Below are 21,689 nucleotides of genomic sequence, written 5' to 3'. Positions count from 1 at the left end.
GGCATACGTGACACAATGGTGTCCTGTTTTTCTCACCTACCCCAAATACTAAACCATCTAGTGCCAACATGGTTTCAGTCCAGACTGATTCAGGGCATGCCCAGGCCAGGGTTTCAAAGTCAAGCTACTTTTAGTAAAAACTGTTCGATTAGAAAGTCATCACTAGCTTGTCATACCTGAGATTGTTGACCAAGATGTAACCTCATCCAGTAAAAGGACTCATACATGAAGCAATGGAAAACAGGAATCTGTTTTGGTGATGGGGGTCTTGTAGTCTTAGGTTTAGGCTTAGCCACACCGCTAGCCAAAAGAAGCAAGTACATGAATCTGCCTTGTCAGCAACAGGGGCTGTGCACTAATAGAAGGGCTGTGGGAGCAGAACCAGCAGCCTCACTGGAGATGCTGAAAACCAGACTCCAATCCAGCATGGGAGAGAACTGAATTTAAGCCTGGGGCTCAGCAGAAGCCACTGCTCCTCCATTCCTCCCTTCTTCTCAACCAGACTCTTGAGAGCCACAATTCCTGTGTCTTAGGCATCTGGTATTCGCCTCTACAAGAACAGTAAGTTACCAGCAATCGCAAAAAAGCATCCAGAGACTACCTGACACGCTTGTCACATTCAAAACCATCTAAGGAGTTTGAAAACTGTAACCAGGGACTGGGAGGATGGCTTAGTGAGTAAGAGTGTTTGTATGCAGGCTTAAGTACCTGAGTCCAAATTCCTATAGCCCAGGTAAAAAACTGGGTCTGTGTACCCACACACCTACAGCCCAGTACTGTGGAGCAGAGATAAGAAGAGTGCTGGGATTCGCCTGCTGGCTGCAAGAGAGGCTCAGTGGGAGGCACTATTCTCAAGGCAACAAGGCAGAGCAGGGAAACTGAGGCACTGGTATTTAATAACAAAATCTTTCCTAGATAAGGAATACAGTAAGAAGCCCAGATGCCAAGGAAAATGTGCTTTAACCTGCCCCACGGAGAAACCATGACCTCTGTGCCTCTGTCCCACAGGCTGGAAGATTATTTTTGCTCATGCTATAGCACCAACAAGCAAATGTCTCATTTCCTATTTAAAAATTTTCAAATCATTTTAAATTGATTTGTGAGATGCTCATGTATGTTGATTAAAAAGGTCACAGAATGCCTATGTGTTTAGTCCTGAAGGCTTCCTGCCTTTACCTTCAGGAAGAATCTAATATTTCAGGAGCAGGAGTAATGTCTATTCTGGAATACCAGCTCTCCAATTTCTCACTTAACCACCGCATACCTCACGGCAAACACAGGGCACACAGTTTGGCAGCACAGTAGGTTGCCTTTATTTACCATTTGTAGAAAATTGGCATTGCCATTTCAAGGTTTCTATTAAAAAATTATCAGCAGTAGTTCTGATCATTCAGCAAAGCTGCAGATTCCACGTTGCTGACACAAGCAAGGCTGTTACTCAATGCTCAAATGCAAGACATCCCACGAGCTTATCAGAGCACCTGCCAGAGCTCAGGACCCATTTGTGACTGTGCCGTCTTCCATCTCCTCTTCACCCTCATCACTCGGCCCTAAGAAAGAACCACGGAACACGTTACGTCCATTCTGTATTACCTACTCACTCTCATGCCACACACACTGATTAAAAAAATGAACATACATGAGCATGTGCATACGTACACACACACACACACACACACACACACACACACACACACACACACACACACACACGACTGTCAACTGTGTTCCACAATTTGTGGCAGATTTCTACAGATTTCTGAGTTTGAAATCCAGCTTGGTAAATTCTAGAACAGCCAGGGCTATGTAGAGAGATCCTGTCTCTAACCACACACACACATGCACACGCGCGCACACACACCAAAAAGTTTTGCCATATTCAAATGTTTGGGGAAACTACTGGCAAGTCTGCCTATTATTTGGAAGCAAACAGCAGTTTTCCAGATGGATACACGTTACCACGCGTTGTTTGGCTATACCAGCAGTTTCTTACAGACAGCTCACAAAGTGAAGTTGAATTTTTCTTGGAATCCTTCCCATTCTCACCTCCAGCCCATTACTCTACCTTGCACTCTGAGTGCACCTTGTACCCACAGCAAGCACCTGAACACTTGTACGTCTTTCAAATGCTGACTTTCATGATTCATTAGCAGCCCCACTGACGTCCCCAGAAATGTTTGTAACATTAGACCCACAGACCTACATTTTCTTTAACTGTCTTTCTAGTAACGGTGAAGCCTGTGTGTCAGGGAAGTGCTCTACCAGATTTACATCCCCAGCCCAAGTTTTCCAAATTTTAATTTTTGCTTCAAATCTTCAGTTTTATCATTGGTCAGTGCTAGGGACTGAACTCAGGGACTTAAACATGGTTTTATTACTGAGCTCTATCTTCAGTACCACAGAAAAATCACTTTTATTTCTTCATGGAGGACCATGACAGAATGGTATATATTTAATGGGAGTGGAAGTAAGGAAGAAGAGAGCAAGTAGCATCCCTTGGCCTTGCTGAGGCACCAGCAGTTTTTAACCACTGAAGATGCTACTAAATGGAAAAAGCGAACATCTTGGAGTTACTACATAAATAATTTTACCTTGCCTGTCCCCAGGGGCCTAGAGACCACACAGTACCACAGTTCTTTTTTTTTTTCCCGGAGCTGAGGACTGAACCCAGGGCCTTGTGCTTGCTAGGCAAGAGCTCTACCACTGAGCTAAATCCCCAACCCCTTCCACAGTTCTTAAAAATATCTCATACACTCTCCCTGAGGAGCGACTGACAATTGAAAGCTGCTGAAGTAGAAGAGCCATTTTCTTCAGCAGGGTACCCACTGTAACTTGCCCTTGCTCCAGCAAGCACCCTTACCTCATACTCATGCAAGCAATCTGACTAAATCTGACTAGGGTCACAAAAACTAAAAAGAACCAAAACAGCTCAAAGATAATGATCCTTGGGAAGCTGTCATGGTAGTCGTTCCAGGGATACTCATACTCAAATTTGTACTGTGTTTACTGTACTTGAATAGTGCATCTCTAGTGCTTGACATGCGGACACAAATTGGACATTTGAACAACAGACTTGTTAACACCTAGCAAACACAGCAGTCTTCCCGAAAACCTTTAATGACAGTACCTATCTGAAACTTAAAGATGAAGATATTTACCTTTAATGATGAAACTTGCCCAAGGACAGTACTGGTCAGGCTCTTCATAAGGCCTGTGCTGACCCACTAAACTACCATTTACAGCAACACCTTGCTTCCAGAGATTATGGTCTAAACTTTTCACCACTGGAGAGTTTGTTATTCTGTGAAGATGAACCTGACACTTACACACACCTAAATGGTAGAGGCTATTAACCCACCTGGTGAAGGCAATTGTTTTCCTAAACTATGCACATAGACAACATGTCACTGCTCTCAATAACACAGAGAACTGAATGCATCTGTACATATCTAAGCACAGAAAAAACACAGTAGAATACCAGGTGGAGGAATTCTGAAGCTGTTGCCCTGTGGAATCATTACTGTATATGCAGCGCGTCAGTCCACCAACATGTCCTTTATACAGCATGTGTCTCAGAAGTTCAGTCACCTCTAGAACCTAGTTCCGTCCATATGAAATGTTTTACTACAACTTGTAAAGACCCCATACATATCCCAGTGGCTTAAATTTCTTTATTGACCCTCCCTGCCTCCTGCCTTTGTTCTTCTTTTTCCTTTTCTTTCCCTTTTTTTGATAAAGGGTCTTGTATAGCCCAAGCTGGTCTCAAACTTGTTTTGTAGCCACAAATGACCTTCAACTTCTTACCCTCTTGGCTTAACCTCCCAAATACAGGGATTATGGGCCTAATCATCACGATAGTCAGCTAGTATTGTGTAATCACTCTAGTGTGACGTTTTGCAAGTTCAGACAGAAGAGTTTCCTCACCTGATCTGCGCTCTCTGCCAGGAATCTGGCCAGACTGCAGCAAGCCCTTCAGCCTCTCAACTTCAGCCAGTGTTGACGCGTTTGCTATGGCATTCTAGAAAACACAGGAAAGGGGAGATGGTGATGACCAGTACCCGGAAAGTACCACCGAAGGCCCAAGCACTTTCCCATAGAACATCAACCACACAGTTCTGGGTCAGGGAAGGATTTCACTGGCACATTACAAATCAACCTAGAAAACAGGCTGTCAATTTTCATATTTAGGAGGAGATTCAGGCTCTTGTAAAAGAGAAGTGATCATTTCATATGCCCTTAAAAAGCTAAGTCTGTCTGGAATCCTGTTACTGGAGACTTTAGGATTTTCTACCTACATTCCAACCAGGATTGTCAGCCAGCAAATCTTGGAAAGCAAAGAAACTAAGGCAATCTCCAAGACTGCACACCCAGGTACTTAACTGCTCAAAGAAGTAAATGGATCCTGGGAAAAGGAGAAGAATACAGATGCCTTCAACTACTTTATCTATTTACTTCAAATCAAAGTCTGATCAAAGAGTAGCTTTAAGGCAGTTTTTTCCTGAACTAGAATACCAGTGTCCTTAGGACTATGGGAAGATGGGCTCTACAAGGCTCAGTACTAGGACACCACTGTCAGCCCCAACCTGGCTCTCTCCAGTCACACAACCTGAATACATCCTCACCTTGATTGCTTCCACATCCCCTGCAGATGGCCCACCTTTCTTTTTGTCAGTTGGCAAACCAGCACCTGGATTAAAACTGGGGAGGAGAATATAATTGTTATATTCTGACTGTGCAAGCTGCTTCTCTTACTTTCAAAAGCTTTTGAAAGTAATTCAACCAGTGTAGTATCTTATCTTTGTTAACAAACTGATACAAGAACTCTCTCCTTCAGAAACACCACCCAATCCATCTTCCTAGAGAAAGCATGATGTTTAACATCAAATTTAAGACCGTAAACCGAAATATATGCTCTGCTAACCGGGTAGAAATTTCCCGTGATGTGCAGACCATGAATGGTCAGTCACCATCGTTCAAAGGTAACGCCACGCTAACCGCACTTTGGATTAATTTTGCAGGAGGCCACTGTCAGACAGTGTTTCTGAAGGGGAGGAGAGTTAGGTTGGATATCCGTATCTTACGTTTTGCTTCTCCTGGCAATATCCTTTGCAAGCTGTGCACCCCGTTTGCCCTTGAACATTTTCTCTGCTTCCTGACGCTCCTACAGCAACACCACACACAGAGTTAATGGAAATAGGAATACCACATGCATTTAGATGCATTCCTCAGAAAACATGGAAGAGAATTCTCTGAAGTATTCTGGGTTGGTAAAAACACCAAAAGCCAACTTTAAATTAGACGACACATTGGCCAACATTCTTGGGCAAAGTTCTCAAAAAGCCTCCCCTCCCCCCAGTTTCAAAGAGTGGTCCCAGAGAAGAATTAGCACGTCAACATGGAAATGCCATTCTAACAGGCAGGGCTGCTCACAGCTGGATTACAGTATGCTCCCCATTGGAAATCCATCTAAGCAGACAATTCACTGTGTAGTTCAACTACAAAGTTTGGCCAACTTTGGAATGACCAACAAAGCCCTACCACAAACTGCTAAGAATAAAACAAAACCACCCCACAAAAACAGTAACAAACAACCCTGACTAAATGTTTTCTTTCCCACAGGTTAAGTTTCAAAGTAACAACAAAATTTACTTATTAATAAGCAAGTTTTAAAAAACCTGGCAATGAAAGCAAAGGCCAACTCTGTGATGCCTCACAGCAGTGAGCAATACTCACTTTTAGTTTCACTTTCTGAAAGTCCAGTACTCTGACTTGTGGAACCTTATAAATCACATAGAGTCGATAATGCTTCTTATTGGTCACAGGGTTTCTTAGGATGCTGTAAGAAAAGGGACAGTTCCAATCTCACTCACCACAGCTGATGTAAGGCGGAGTCAGCTGGAGGCGCAATGACTATAAACCAAGAGCCAGCGTGCGCTCTTCCCACTTCACTGTCAGGAGTAACACACGCCATCCAGGAGGGAGCTTTTTATTACCAAGCTAGAGGTGTTATTTCAGGACTATAGTCATATCATCACAAGTAATTTCCATACCTTAGATATGTCAGTGATTTGAGAGATGCCAATGGGTCCAGATCACCCTATAAAATAAGAGTCATAGTAAGGACCGGGCTGACAGGCACACCACTACCCTGAGAGTTTGATATGGCAAGTATCTCTGAAGCAAGTATCTACACTATTTTATTTTTTATTGCTCTGGCACCTAGTCCATTATTAATACAACACAACTGCTTAAATATTTTCTACCTAATAAACTGATAAATATACTCCAGCTTCCTTAAACTTTGGTAGTAACAACATCTGCTTCAACAGAAGACAAAAAGATTTGATTTTCTAAAGCAATCTCAACATGGCTACTAAGCAGTGATTCAAAAATGGAACCAATGCTAATACCAGTGACTTACTTGGAGCAAGCTATTTTCACAGGAACCTCAAGCCAAGATCTTGGTCTAATGTGGGGTTTTGATGTTTGAGACAGAACCTCATATAGCCTGGGGGGTCTTGAACTTGTTGTGCAGCCTAGGATGGTCTTCAATCCTGATCCTCCCAAATGCTGGAATTATGTGTATATACCGCCACACCCGGTGCAGAATGTCTTTTCTTGTTAGTGTATCCCAAGTGGCCACGATATCTGTTATCCTAGATCACCTCTGCCCCCATCTCTTCAAACATCTTCAAAGACAAGGTGAATAGTATAGTTCAAAAAATTATGAATGCCAATCATGGTGGCGCATGTCTTTATCCCAGCCCTCGGGAGGCAGAGACAGACAAATGTCAATGAGTTTGAGGCCAGCCTATTTATTCTATGTAGTGAGTTCAGGCCATCCAGGGATATTCTCAGCTTTTCCCAATTGTCCTGGAAACCACTGATGAAACAAAAATAGCAACACTAAAAACCCACCTTCAAAAGCTACAACTGAACTAGACAAGGTATTTCCTGGACATCTCAGAGTAGGAATAGTTAAGGATACCAGCTACAGGACTGGCAAAGCGTTTATGAAGGCAGGAAGGCATGTAATAAACCAGAGAATTCCATCATAACCAACAGATGTTCAGTCTGAGAAGTTACCAAGGATCTGTATGTTCCAATAGTGAGTACAGGGAGATCTGGATAGATTGTGTGATGCGGCTATAGCAAATGTGGATCCTCGTGCTTCTGGTCTCTTCTCCCATTTGGGACAAAGTTTTGCTATATATATTGTGATGGTTTGTATATGCTCAGCCCAAGAGGCACTATTAGAAGGTGTGGCCCTGTTGGAGTGTGTGTGTCACTGTGGGTGTGGGCTATAAGACCCTCACCCCAGTTTCCTGGAAGACAGTAGTATTCTGCTAGCAGCCTTCAGATGAAGATGCAAAGCTCTTAGCACCTCTGCACCAGGCCTGCCTGGGCACTGCCATGCTCCTGCCTTGATGATAATGGACTGAACCTCTGAACCTGTAAGCCAGCCCCAGTTAAATGTTGTCCTTATGAGAGTTGCCTTGAACATAGTGTCTGTTCACAGCAGTAAAACCTTAACTAAAACATATATATAGTCCTGGTCGAACTGTGTTCCTTCCAGGACAAATTCCTACACTAAATAAAAACTTGGGATAGACCTAAATTAAGTAATTCACCCCTGCACAGATGAAAGCAGGATACTCACTTCTACAGCATACACACCAAAACTGGAAGGACACAGAAGTCAGTGTGGCCTTGAAAATGGATGTGTACCTTTGTGAAATGGTTCATAATTTTAAAAAGCAATGACAGAGAGCTGAATTTTCAGAAAGCAAACAAGCCATCTTTACACAATCAGAGGGAATGCTAGAGCTTGAAAACTGGCTTACTACCATAAAAATACAAAAGGAATGAAAACGAATCACACACACACACACACACACACACACACACACACACACACACACACACACACACAGAGTATAGAACACAATGATAGCATGATGTCCAGTTAAGAAAAAGAATACTGTTGCTCAGTAGTGGGGGAGGGGAGCTTTCCTAGTATCTGAAAGATCCTAGATATAATTTTTGATTCTGTAATATACCACCCAGAGGCACTGAAAGACTCACTACCCCACAGCTATGTGATGGTGGAGCACTGGCTTCATAGCTGGGTGTCCTGGCTCATACCTGCAATCCCAGCAATTGGGAGGCTAAGTCAGGAAGACTATATTAAGTTAAAGCCAGCATAGGCTACATATGGAGTTGGAGGTCAACCTGGGTGACACAGTAAAGGGACTACCTCAAACACAGTGCAGGCTAATGGTTGATTGTGAACTGCCTACCAGACTTGATGGTAAGAGCCTATTGGTGAAGGCACCACACAGTTCTGTCACCGGATATGAGAAATCAAGTGGGTACTGAGCAGGAGGCTTCTCAGTGGGCTAGCTTTCATAGTACTAGAGGTGCTATGCAGGCTGCTGGGGGACGTCATCAGCAGTCTCACCCAGTTGTGAGTGCCGTTAGCTCAGTAACCACCATGTGGCAAGACATACCCATGAGTACAGTGGCGGCACAAACATTACTGTATAAACAACCATTTTCTGATTTAAGATCCAGTTCCACAGGAAGAAAATGCATGCCTCATACAATAAATCTGGCTAAGAACCCATGATTGGGGAACTCATTAGGCCTAGGGGTGAACTGTTACTATTTGGTAAGGGGACACAGCATCACACAACTCTATGTATTTATCCCCATAGATTAGTAGTACAGCTCTTGGACTACTATGGAGTGACAGAAAGAGACAGTGCACATGTATACATACAATTAAAACAACAGAATGGATGACAGAGAGAAAGTTTCCTTAAAAGACAAACTGTGATAGGCCAGTAACGCCACTTAATATAGGCAATGCAGTTAAAAACAAACTTAACAGTAGATTTAAAAACCTTACCACTGGTGCTTAGTGATGGCTTAGTAGTTAAGAATACTTCTTGTTCTTTTAAAGAGCTGCCGAGGTTTGTCTCCCAATACCCATGTGGTGACTTACAGGCATTTATAGCTCCTGATGCTCTTTGAGCTGCATTGGTGCAGGCATACATAGTACACATACATATATGCAGGCCATACACTCATACACATAAAATAAATCTAAAACTTGGGGCTAGAAAGATGGCTCAGCGGTTAAGAGCACTGCTGTTCTTTCTGAGGACTAGGGTTCAATTCCCAGCACCCACATGCCAGCTTACAATTGTCTGGGATCTGACATCCTCACACAGACCCTGCAGACAAAACACCAATGCACGTAAGATGAAATTAAGTAAGTTATTTTTAAAAAAAATTCTAAAAATTAAAAAGAATCCTATCTACAGTTTTTATAATTTAACTCATATAAATATATATACACGTATATGTATATATGCACATTTATGTGTGTGTGTGTGTGTATATATATATATATATATATATATATATATATATATGAATGAGTTAGTTAGACTGGCTGACCAGAAAGCCCCAAGGATCTAGCTCTGCTTCCCCAGTGCTTGAATTGCACTATGCCCAACTTGCTTGCTTGTTTGTTTATAAAACATGGGTCCTATGGTTAGGTGGTAAGCACTTTAAATTATGTCATGATACTCAGGCAATTTTAGAAGTAGCTATGTTAATATAGAAAGACAGATAAAATGAAATTGAACTCCTAATCCAAAATATCAATGCATTATGATATAAAGGCCACTAAGAAAGTTAACACCTTCATTTGTTGGGGATTGGTTCTAATGCTTTGATTTAATTGGAAATCTACGTGTCTAAACACTGAAGGTTCTTGCCCACAATTGGTTTTTTTTTTTTTTTTTCTTTTTTCTTTTTTTCGGAGCTGGGGACCGAACCCAGGGCCTTGCGCTTGCTAGGCAAGCGCTCTACCACTGAGCTAAATCCCCAACCCCCACAATTGGTTTTTGATCGATCAATAAAGATGCCAGGAGCCACTGGCTGGGCAAAGGGAGAAGGGGCAGGACCCTTAGATTTGCACAGGCTAGGACACAGGAGAGAGGGGAAGAGAGGAGAATCACCAGGTTTTGAAGGGAGATGGATCAGATTTAGAGCTGCAGAAGGAAAATCATCCAAAATGTAGGTGAGAAGGAATGCAGCCCTGGAAGGGCTACCCAGAAGTGTCGTGGGCAGCTAAGACTAGGGGGCCACCCAGAAGGAACAGAGCAGCAGAGATAAATCATAGATTTAGAGGGCGCGGAGTCAGGATCACTGGAAGGACATCTAGGACAGTCGGGCGGATGATTCCGGTGCCCAGGCTTTGCGCTGGCTGAGGAATTAGCACGCATGCCTCTTCCATCTGCAGACCAAAGGGATCCTGGGTGGCTGGAAGCTCGGCCTGCCCGGAGCCAAAGAGAAGTAGCAAACTCACTGCTCCAATTCCCTTTTAGACGAAGTCTGAAATCTGGCGTGTACTTTATAGTTTTGCCCAACTCACTTATGAGCTGAGATTAGAGTACCACACCGAACATTGCCACTCTGCAAAACATGAGAGTCTGTTTATCCATTGAAGGGGAAGGAGGGTTTCAACAGAACATCAGAAGCACTAATGATAGTGAGTGACAAACTAGATTGCACCTAATGGGAACTCTCCTACCAAGACACCCAGCAGAATCAAACTCAAAAGGCAGACCAGAGAGGGCAAAGAGATCAGGGACTTATAATCCAGATGCTTTGCCAATTCCTAGCACAAAAAACCAGCCAAACCAACACAACCAAAAACAAACAAACAAAGGCTTAAATAGTAAAATAATCAGGGAAAAACTCAAAGAGGAAATAGATAATTTCCTGAAGGAGAAAAGAACCCTTAACCTTGTCCTTTTACTAGTTTTCTCCATTCAACTTACCAGTTCCACTAGACTGTTGTTGGTGAGAATGAGTTCTGTCAGGCAGGGAAGAGCCTGATCGAGACCCTCACCTATACGGCTAAAAGAAAAAGAGAGGCTCTCAGTGAAAATAAAATTAAACACGCTAACACTTCAGTATTAACACTTCAATGTTAGAATGCTCTTCTCCCACATCCCATCTCAGGGAGAGTATCAGAGGGAGCCTGGCCTGAGGCACAGGGTCAGTGACAGGGATGGGATGACCCAAGGACCCCATGCCTCCTCAGCTTCTTTCCGCTGCCAAGCGGTCTAGTACAACCCAAGGGAAGGTGAGATTCTGGGGCAGAAAATAACTACCTAGCTAATTTACAGTTTCTTGTTCAGAAAACTCAAAACCCAGTAATTTTGCATGTAGAGAGCTGGTATAAGACATTTATCAGAGGAGAATGTTTAATCATGAAAATAGCTCTCCTTAAAAACACTACTCAGTGCATTTATGGGTATGGGTGTATGTCTTAGATTGCATATCTACCAACTCTGTGCTTGGCTCCTGTGGAAGCCAGAAAAGGGCCTTGAACTCTCTGGAACTAGTTTCAAGCTGCCATGCTGGTCTGGGAAAAGCAGCAGCCAGTACTCTTACCTAAGAGTCCTATCTCCAGCCCCTGGGTTCTTTTCTTAATGAAAGTTTGCCAGCAGGGTGGTGGTAGCACATGCCTTTAATCCTAGCACTTAGGAGGCGAAGGGAGGCAGATCTCTGAGTTTGAGGCCAGCCTGGTCTACAGAGTGAATAACAGCCAAAGCTCATAGAGAAACCCTGGCTCAAACAAATATGATCTTAATTTCACAGAATTATAGAAACCAACTACAAAACCAAAAACCAGCAGAATGGATGACGTATAGGGACTCAGTGAAAAGTAATTTTATTTCATAAAAAGATTTTTTTTGTGACAGGGTCTCGCTATGTAGCCCTGGCTGGAATTTGCTGTTGACAAGGCTGTCCTTGAACTCAGAGATTAGTTTGCCTTAGACTCCAGAGTGTTAGGATTAAAGGCAGACACTATTGCACATGACCTCTATAAATCGTTTTATTATGATGCTGTTGATGATGGCTCTGAATCTGAAATGTTGACATAGCACAGTGTTCCAAATTCAAAGTTTAGTATCAGTTACAAATATTAAAGATTTCTGAAGAGTGGCAAGTAAGGTCAGACCAACACCCAATCTCTTAGGCAAAGAGCTCTATTCATTTCTCCCTTTAAGAAGAGACATGGAAAGGCTGGTGCGGTGGCTCAGCAACTCAGACCTCTGGCTGATCTTCCAGAGGACCCAGACTATTCCTAACACCTGGAGCAACTCAGGACTATCTGTAAACCCAGCTCCAGAGAAGCCGATGCCCTCCTCTGACCTCCAAAAACACTAGGAGGGTGTGTGATACCTGCAGGCAAAACACTAATATACATTGGAAACCAAACCAAACCGAACGGTATCTTTGGGGTTCATTATAACACTTACTTAAGGGAAGAAAGTATTCTCACTAGCAGACACTCACCAAATTCTGTTGTTGTTCACTAATAATGTTTTCAGTCTTCTCAACAACGGAAAGCCATCCAGTTTCCTGATCTCATTGTCAGAAAAATCAATAGCATCAAACTGGTCTAAGGTGGCACCCAGATTTTCAATAACAGGAATTTTATATCCTGTAGAGGGAAAAAATACAACAAATATTAATATAAATGAAAAGTCCTGAAAGTAGTAGGAGTATTGGACAGTAATTTGGCTCAAAGCTTTCATTCAGGAAGTTAACCTGGCACTGGGGCCATGCCAAGCACTGAACAAAAATAAGATAAACAACGAACGAGTTACGGAGTCCCTAGTGCTACGAAGCTTGTAGTCCTGAAGTAAACTTGAAGAGGCTAAAGGCAAGAGAAGAACAGATGGGCATGCTTACTAGTATTGGTGCCCATGGTTTATTAAGAACGTCTATGAGGTGGTCCCACTGTTTTAAGTCCTTAGCGTCATTAGTCTCCATGACAGAATTAACACTTTAAACTGCTACTGTTGGTGCCCAAGCCTTGTTCAGGCGCTGGTGACCAGTATTCTCAATCCTCCACATAACTCATCAGTGTAGCTTCATGGTGTCCTGACTCACCCTCCTCCCCACCGGCTCCAATTCAGAGCCAAAAACGGTTTACATATATCCACAAATTACAACGAGCAGAGCATTCCCTTCATTGTCTAACGGCCATCATCATTGAGCTAGGTACTGCAGAAAGAAATGACGTACACAACCCAGTTGTGAAGGAGTGCAATAAGAAGTATGGTGCCAGATTAAGCACTCTCAAGATTGCATGGATTTCTGAAATACAGCACTGATCAAACTGTGCCAAGACAGTGAAAGGATCCAGATGCTCCTGAACTGGACTTTTTCTCTGAGAAAGTTAATTTCAACAAACAAACAAACAAATAAACACAAAAAAAGCACTAGGATTTCCCATAGGCAGTAAAAAAAAAAAAAACCTGTCGCAAATGTCGGTGCATAGTGCCCCGTGACTGTGGTTGCCTCGGGTCACAGCGTTATAATCTTAACCCTGTTCAAAGCCATCTCCTGAACAGTTAACGACTGCATTCTCAATTCTATTTTAAAAACCAAGTGCTATTGCTGTCAAAACCGAACAGGTGGGTCTCACCGCCCCACACATGGAAGTACCATTAAGCCTTGGTCGAACAGCTGGAAAACACCTTTATAAAGTGAATTATCAGGGGCTGCGAATTCGGCTCAGCAACGCAAGTGCTTGCCTAACAGACATAAAACCCTGGGCTCATCCGAAGCACCATATAAATGTGCACCCATTTAAACCCAACATCCACAAAATGGAGTCAAGAGGGTCCGAAGTTCGAGATAATCCTTAACTATATAACGGTTTGAAGTCAGCTCGGAATACACGAGACACTGTCTCAAAAACTAATGAACAAGACCAAACGTGACTTATTGGGGCAATTATGGTAACTTTGGTACATATTCAACCTACCCTCGCGTGCCATATTAACGCATTTGCTAAAAACCAGTCGGCCGCCGTTCTGTACGTAGCATTTTCTATTTTCCTAGTCCTCAAACAGTTAAGGCTGCTCAGCACGCGAGGCAAAGCCTAATGAGTAAGGACCGGAGAAGGAATCGAGGCGCCGCGTTTGCTAGCAGGTAACAGTCCCAAAGGTCCCTGCGGGACCATCGATTGGAGATACCCCAGGCCCAGGTGGAGGTGGAGGCCCGCGAGCCAGGCTCCGGCCTCCGCGCACGCGGCGGGGCCGGCTTCTCGCGGCCGCGCGTCGGGGCCGGAACACAGCCCGCGCTCCGTCTAACTCACCGCGGAGGTCCAGCTCACGGTCCCGCACAGCATTGGTGTACTGTGCCGCCTGCTCGATCAGCTCCGCCGTCAGCTTCACCATTCTGTCGCCGCCCGCGTACCCTCACCTCAGACACCGGCCTGTGCCTCCCGCCAGTGCCGTGTCCCAGGGTGCACCGCGCCTCGCCGCCAGACAGCATCAATCAGAGCCCCGCGCAGCTCGACCGCCAGGCTAAAGCAATCGAAGACGTAGCCGAGTGTCTTTGCTTCTGGGTTCTGTGCTAGAGCGTGCCTGGGAGTGTGGGGAGCCCAGATTCCAGGTTTTTGTATCCAAAAGATAAGAACACGCGAGAGATACTCTATCTCACGTCAGTGCACCTCAAGGGAGGGGTAGTTGGGACTCCGCTCCCTTCTCCAGCCAACAAGGGGCGGAGACTGTGAAGTCTCCAGGGAGCCAAATTCTTAAACATTGGATTTGGGCCTCCGCACAAAAGGTGCAGGACCAGTAAGTAGACTAGATTGCCTTAAAACAGAACACATCTGACCTGGTGAGGGTGGACTTGTGGCCTATAGATATTTACGTATTCATACCAAAGGGCTGATCAGATGGCTTAGAGGTTAAGAGCACTTGCTGTTTTTATAACACACTTGAGTTGGCATTCCAGTACCCATTTGGTCACCTGACAACTGCCTTTAACTCCAGCCTTAGGGGATTCGCCATCCATTTCTAGCCTCCTCAGACCCCTGCAATAGCAAACACACACACACACACACACACACACACACACACACACACACACACACACACACAAGCGCACACACACACATACATACATACATACAAACATACAAATAAAATCATGAAGTCTAGGCATGGTTGAGAATGTCTTTAATTCCAGCAGTTTGGAGACAAAAGGAGGTGAATTTCAGAGATTGAGGCCATCCTGGTCTACAGAGCCAATTCCAGGACAACCAGGGATACACAGAGAAACCCTGTCTCAGGCAAACAACAACAACAAAAAGTTCATATGACGTGTAGGAGAATACACACATCAGAAATTGACCTTTGATGAGTGCCCCAGTGATCACAACATATCTGCAGAGCCTTGGCCTCTGCCCCCAAAGCCTTAATTTCACAAAACTGTGTGCTTATTTTTTTTATCATAGCTTATTAATTAATGTCCATGCTTGCCTGTGTATGTGTGGAGGGGAGGCTTCGGACTAAAATTCCCTGGAGCTGGCCATTGTGATCCTCTGGAAATGTGTGTTAGAATTTGAATCTGGTCCTCTGCAAGAGCTGAAAACACTCTTAAAAACACTGTAAAACTCATTTGTATAACTCTGTGGTTTTGTCCACGTGAGGACAGATACCCACAATGGTCAGAGGTGCCAGATACTCTGAAATTAGAGTTACAAGTGGTTGCTGGGATCTGAACTTGGGTCCTCTGAAAGAGTTTGTTGTTACAACAACAAGAGCTGTACGTGCTCTCTTACTTGCTGAGTCACGGAATGACTGACTGACCTGAGGGTAAACTTGAACAGCTCGCTCTCCTGTCTCCACCTCCATGTGCTAGGGTTATTGGAGTGAGTTTATGTAGCGGTAACTTTCAGCCCTGGGCCATCAACTCCAACTGAGGCTACACCTTCACCAATGACCCTCCCTGGCCTCTCACAATGCCCAGTCTCAGCTGCTTTTCATAACCAGTACCACCTGGGTAATTCTCACACGTTACCAAGTCCAGCTGCATCGTAAGGTGCAGCTTTGGCATCTCTGGAATACACTTGCCAGAAGATTTCACCTCAGTGATGCTGGTCTCTTCTTAATCACTGCTAATTTCTTACCTCCAGCTAACTAACCACTATCAATCGGACCAACCAGTGGTCCCTTCTATTCTTGACTTTAAATTTTTTTTTTTTTCGGAGCTGGGGACCGAACCCAGGGCCTTGTGCTTGCTAGGCAAGCACTCTACCACTGAGCTAAATCCCCAACCCCTATTCTTGACTTTAAAGCCAGAGCCACATGGCCAAAGCTACCAAGTTCTGCTTCTTACTGGAGCTAGAACATGGCCCCCTTCTTCTATTACATTATCGCCAACTTTCTGTTTTTCAACCCCACTGGCTAATGCTTGAATGCTGGGATTAAATGTGTGTCTCACCATGCCTGGGCCCAAGCTCTTCGTGGTGACTATGTCTCAAGATCCAGATCAAAAGCTCGTGTCATCCCATGTCAGTTTGACATACAATCCTATCTCCTTGTATCCAAATGACAGCAATAACCAGGTCATATAAGTATCTGATGTTCAACTGCAAATGTATAAACAGTAAGTTTAGCTGGGTGGGCTCTTGCCCTGAGGTCACCACTACCCTAATCTGTTGATCTTGAGCACAGGACTTAGTTCAGTTGTACCATCTGGTGCCCCTTTAATACTTGAGCTGTATATTATTATATTTTTATAACAACAATATATTTTGTGTTTTTCCTTCCTAAGCTTGCTACACTTGATTAAAACTTCTCTTCATGAGAGTAAACCAGAGGACAAAGTCTATGCTGGGCTTTTCTGAGACTTCTTTTACCTTAGCCTCTTTACTCTTTACCTTGGCCTCAGGTAGTCTCTTCAGACAATGGCAAAAAGCAGCAACATTCTTCACCAAAACATCAGAAGAACAATCTCCAGTGTTCAAATCACCCTCAGCACCAATGTCTTCCACATTTCTACTAGGATGACACATTAAGCCCCACTTAAAGTATCCCACTGTTTCCAAAATCCCCAAATCCATATTCCTCCAAACAAAATCATGGTCAGGCCTATCACAGCAATACCCAAGTCCATGGTACCAACTTCTGACTTAGTTATGGTTTCCATTGCTATGAACAGACACCATGAGCATAGTGACTCTTATAAAAGACAACTTTAATTGGGGCTGGCTTACAGGTTCAGCAGTTCAGTCCATTATCCTCACAGCAAGAAGCATGGCAGTGTCCAGGCAGATGTGGAGCTGGAGAAACTGTAAGTTCTACATCTTGTTCAAAGAGGGTCTTGAAGCCCATCCCCACAGTGACACACTTCCTCCAACAAGGCCACACCTCCTGATAGTGCCACTCCCTGGGCCAAGCATATTCAAGCCAATGTCTTCCACATTTCTACTAGGATGACACATTAAGCCCCACTTAAAGCATCCCACGGTTTCCAAAGTACCACACTACTTACCCAACACTGATATTGAGAGACCAGATCTTGGGTTTAGACTCCATCTTATAGAACCTGACCTAAGGTTGAACTCGAGTTAACAAACAAGCCAGCATCTAGCATCAGTTCCCAGGTTACTCCCAAATAAGACCAGTTTCCAGGTTACTCTCTCCAACAAGCCTGCCCCTGGCACTTTCTAACAGCTACCAATCAGGAGGAAAACAGAAATCAGGTTTATGGTTTGGCTCCCAGCACCAGCCAATTATGTTAAAGGACAACAAAATTCCATAATGGCTCCCCAGTCAGATTTGTGCCAAGCTAGAAAACCCCTCAGTTGCTTAGCATTTCCTATAAAAGCTTGTCCCGCTGAAAGCTCAGGGCCTCACCTTCCCACTCTGCTATGCCACAGGTGCCAGCGTGGCCCAAGCTTGAGCTTGTAATAAAGACCCTAGTGTGACTGCACTGGGATCGACTCTTTGGTGGTCTTTTGGGGTTCACGAAATGGGCACAACAATATAACTTTGGTTTTTGCCTTTGTGAATTCTGTACTCCTGAGCTTCCACACCAAGAAGCATGAGCTCACTCTTGGTTGCCAGGTAATAAAAGGACTCAGATACTCCTAATTGGCTCAGTTAGTGTGGTTGTCAATAACTATCTTATGTGAACCATTTCACCCATACCCAGTTTATCAGTACGCGTGCGCGCGCGCGTGTGTGTGTGTGTGTGTGTGTGTGTGTGTGTGTGTGTGTGTGGTGTAGTAAATGCTGTGGGCATCTGGAAGACAGAGGAAGAAGTAGGTGTCTCTCATTGAACCTAGAGGTAGGCTGGCAGCGAGCAAATCGCTCAGCGATTCTCCGGTGCCAGTGTCTGTTTTATCTGCCATCACTGGGGCTGTAGGCCCATACAACACCTGGCTTTTTATGTGGGTCTTAGAGACTTGAATTCAGGTCCTCATGCTTGTACACCAAGCACTCTTAACTGCTGACCCATTTCCTAGCCCTTGGTTTTTGGTGTTGATATATCATGATGTATGCTTTTTGCCTGAGGAAATCGTTTCACGGTGGGAAGGTTTACTTTGGTCTACGGTTAGGATATACACCATCATGGTGGTTAATATGTAGGAAGTCACGGCTGTAGGCATTTGATGCAGGTGTTGCACTGTATTTACAGTCTGGATGCAGAGAGAAATGAATGCTGTATCCGGCTTACTTTTTCCTTTTTCCTTTGCCCTGGATGTTAGCTCTTAGTATTGTATTTGCTTTTATTCAAGGTGGATTCATTTTTCAGTTAAACTTATCTCGAAATGCCCTCCGAGACAAAACTAAAGGAGGTCTCACTAATGCACTGTTTCTGGAATCGATATAGGAAGGAAGTGACCAAAACATACTTTCCCCCCAATTGTGGTGGTTTGAATAGATATGGTCCCCATAGACTCGGGTGTTTGAATGCTTGCTCCATATGGAGAGGCACCATTAGGAAGTGTGCCCTGGTGGGGCCCTGGCTGAAGAGGCTTCAGAAGAAATTTAGTATGTGGCCCAGAGACTGTTGTGACATTTTGGTAAAGAATGTGGCTGCTTTTTTGCCCTTAACTGAAAAATCTGCCTGAGGCTAAAGTGAAGAGTTTTTGATTAATTCTGTTGGCAGAAGGAATCTCAAAACAGCCTTGTAACAACTGTCTTGTGTGGTTATTAATGTGCACTTTAATACAAAACTATAATGAAAAAGGAGCAGGCTGAGCAAGGAAAAATAAAAAGTGTTCAATCTGAGGAGAAAGGGACACGTAGAAATGGAATGAGGCTAAGTCCTGTGATCAAGGAGATGAACAGATTAAAGAAAAGTCTGATGTTAAATGGATTAAAGGGAGTGGTGATGCAGGGCAAGACCCATGCAGCTAAGCTTCCAACCCGTGAAAAGGAATTAAAGGAAAGGGAAATAAAGCTTAGGGCCAAATGTGGGGTCTCACAACTTTGATTTCAGCACTCAGAAAGCAGAGGCTGGTGGATCTCTGAGTTTGAGGCCAGCCTGGTCTACAGAGTGAGTTTGCGGACTGCCAACCTTAAGCAGTGAAGGGAACCATCAAAAATAGAAACCTGGTGAAGATGTAATTGAACAAGGGGAAATGTTCTAGCCCCAGCAAGCAGCAGGCAAATGGTGGCACTATCAGGAGGTGTGGCCTTGTTGGAGGAGGTGTGTCACTGTAGGGCCAGGCTTTAAGATCTCCTATGCTCAAGCTATGCCCACTGTGGCACACAGTCTCCTTTCACTCCCTTCGAATCAAGATGCAGAACTCTCAGCTCCTTCTCCAGCACCGTGTCTGCCTGAACACTGCCATGCTTCCTGCCATGATGATAACGAACTAAACCTGTAGAACTATAAGCCAGCCCCAATTAAATGTTTTCCTTTATAAGAATTGCTGTGGTCATAGCAATGAAACCCTAAGACACCATCTGAAATACCGTTAACACCACATTCAAAGGCCATTCTTCTCTTATAGCTCTCCAAAGACACTCTTGTCAAAACCAAGTGTCCAAGCTCGTGAAGGTCTGCTTTGGACTAGCCGTTCTATTCTGTGGGCTTACTTGCATAATATCAGACTGTTTTTAATAATACATGCCTTATAAAAGAACGTTCAAGCTTCGCTTTTCCTCAACACTTTGGTTATTCTTGTTCTTTACGCTTTTTAATATAAATCTTAGCTAAATCTTATATCTAAAAAGATTCTTTGGAGATAAAATAGGAAGGGGAATGGGGGTGGATGGGTGGGGATGGGAGTCGGGCATAGGGAGAGCCAGGGAGAGAGGGCTGGGAGAGTGAAGGAAATGCAGGGGTGAGTGGGGTGGGGTGGAGCATTCTAGGGTGTGCCAGAGATGTGGGATGGGGAAGGCTCTAGGGAGTCTATGAGACTGACTCTAGCTGAGACTCTTAGTTGGTGAGGGATATGGAGCCTAAAGTGGCCACCTCTGGCAGCCAGCCAGAACTTCCAGTGGAGGGATAAGGACACCAAGCCTACCACAAAGTCGTCCACCCAAAATTTGTCCTGTCTACAAGAAATTCAGGGACCAAAATGGAGCAGAGACTGAGGGAATGGCCAACCAATAACTGGCCCAACTTGAGGCCCACCCCATGGGCAAGCACTAATTCCTGACACTATTAATGATTCTCTGTTATGCTTATAGACAGGAACCTAGCATAACTGTCCTCTGAGAGGCTCCACTCAGCAGCTGACCAAACATTAGACAGAGTCCAGAGAATCTTCTGGAAGAATTGGGGGAAGGATTGAGGGATACAAAGGGGATAGGGACTCCATAGAAGACCAATAGAGTCAACTAACCTGGACTCTTGGGGTCTCCCAGAGACTGAACCAAAGAGCATACATGGGCTGGACCTAGCCCCTCCCCAACATTATGTAGCAGATGTGCAGCTTGGTCTTCATGTGGGTCTGCCAACAATTGGAGCAAGGGCTGTCCTGGACTCTGTTGCTGACGGTGGTTCCTGTTTCCCTAACTAGGCTGTCTTGTTTGGCCTCAGGGAGAGAGGAAGGGCATAGTCCTGAGGTGACTTGATATGCCAGGTGGGGTTGGTACCCGGGAGGCAGAGAGGTGGTTCCTCTTCTCAGAGCAGAAGGGGAATGGGGAATGGGAGGAGGGGCTATGTGAAGGGAGGGATTGGGAGAAGGGGGACTGTGATCAGGATATAAGAATAAATAAATTAATTAATAGAAAAAAAAGAAATGCCTTCTAAAATGTTTGAGGGAATCATGGACATTATTTCAAAACATTACTCTCACATTGTTCAGGAAAATATTTTTTGTGTCATATGACTTTTCTATAATTTTGCTTTGTGATTGTTTAAAAATTACACAAAACAAATAACGCTACCCCCCCCCCCCCATATCCCAAACAACCGTCGACATAATTCCAACTTTCTTTACTTCCAGAATTAACCACTAGGTGGAGTCCTTGGACAAGAGAGCTGGTCTTTAAGAGGTGGAAAGACCTTAAATAGGGGTGTGTGTGTGTGTGTGTGTGTGTGTGTGTGTGTGTGTGTGTGTGTGTGTGTGTTGGGGATATGGGGGGTGGGGAAGAGGGATCTGAGAGGAGGTGAGGGACAGGAGAGAATATGAAAATATACTGTATGGAATTCTCAAAAAGTAAATTTAAGAAAGATGCAGCAGTATTTCTCTTCTTTAAAAAGGGGAACTGTGGGGTTGGGGATTTAGCTCAGTGGTAGAGCGCTTGCCTAGCAAGCGCAAGGCCCTGGGTTCGGTCCCCAGTTCCGAAAAAAAGGAAAAAAAGAAAAAAGAAAAAAAAAGGGGGGGAACTGTG

The 21,689-nt window shown here is 44.2% G+C and overlaps 1 protein-coding gene across 4 annotated transcripts; it reads right to left on the bottom strand.

Annotated features, from left to right (window-relative positions):
- Nucleotides 1-1,289: 1,289 nt before the first annotated feature.
- On the bottom strand, nucleotides 1,290-14,354 carry Snrpa1 (small nuclear ribonucleoprotein polypeptide A'). Of its 4 annotated transcripts, none has more exons than XM_087640150.1 (9): nucleotides 13,865-14,354; nucleotides 12,385-12,532; nucleotides 10,857-10,935; nucleotides 6,051-6,097; nucleotides 5,734-5,836; nucleotides 5,082-5,161; nucleotides 4,623-4,698; nucleotides 3,925-4,018; nucleotides 1,290-1,550 (listed from the first exon to the last, which is right to left on the bottom strand). In XM_087640150.1, the coding sequence occupies exons 1-9, from the start codon at nucleotides 13,875-13,877 to the stop codon at nucleotides 1,492-1,494; spliced, it is 699 nt and encodes a 232-aa protein (XP_087496276.1). In that variant the 5' UTR covers nucleotides 13,878-14,354; the 3' UTR covers nucleotides 1,290-1,491. The 4 variants fall into 4 exon arrangements, 2 of the variants coding, with proteins under 2 accessions (XP_087496276.1, NP_001258252.1); NM_001271323.1 differs by having other exon boundaries at nucleotides 14,198-14,349; XR_015674847.1 differs by lacking the exon at nucleotides 5,082-5,161.
- Nucleotides 14,355-21,689: the final 7,335 nt, after the last annotated feature.

The sequence above is a fragment of the Rattus norvegicus genome, chromosome 1 (assembly GCF_021556685.1).
Source record: "Rattus norvegicus strain SHRSP/BbbUtx chromosome 1, alternate assembly SHRSP_T2T, whole genome shotgun sequence".
Lineage (NCBI taxonomy): Eukaryota > Metazoa > Chordata > Mammalia > Rodentia > Muridae > Rattus > Rattus norvegicus.
This window is presented reverse-complemented; position numbering and strand designations above follow the sequence as displayed.

Excerpts from the sequence above, each read along its gene's own strand:
- Snrpa1 (NM_001271323.1), bottom strand. The coding sequence starts at position 14,279 with ATGGTGAAGCTGACGGCGGAGCTGATCGAGCAGGCGGCACAGTACACC. Across the intron at positions 10,936-12,384 it reads GTGAACAACAACAGAATTTG|CCGTATAGGTGAGGGTCTCG; the intron begins GTGAGTGTCTGC and ends TTTTTCTTTTAG. Across the intron at positions 4,019-4,622 it reads GGGATGTGGAAGCAATCAAG|AATGCCATAGCAAACGCGTC; the intron begins GTGAGGATGTAT and ends TGTGTTTTCTAG.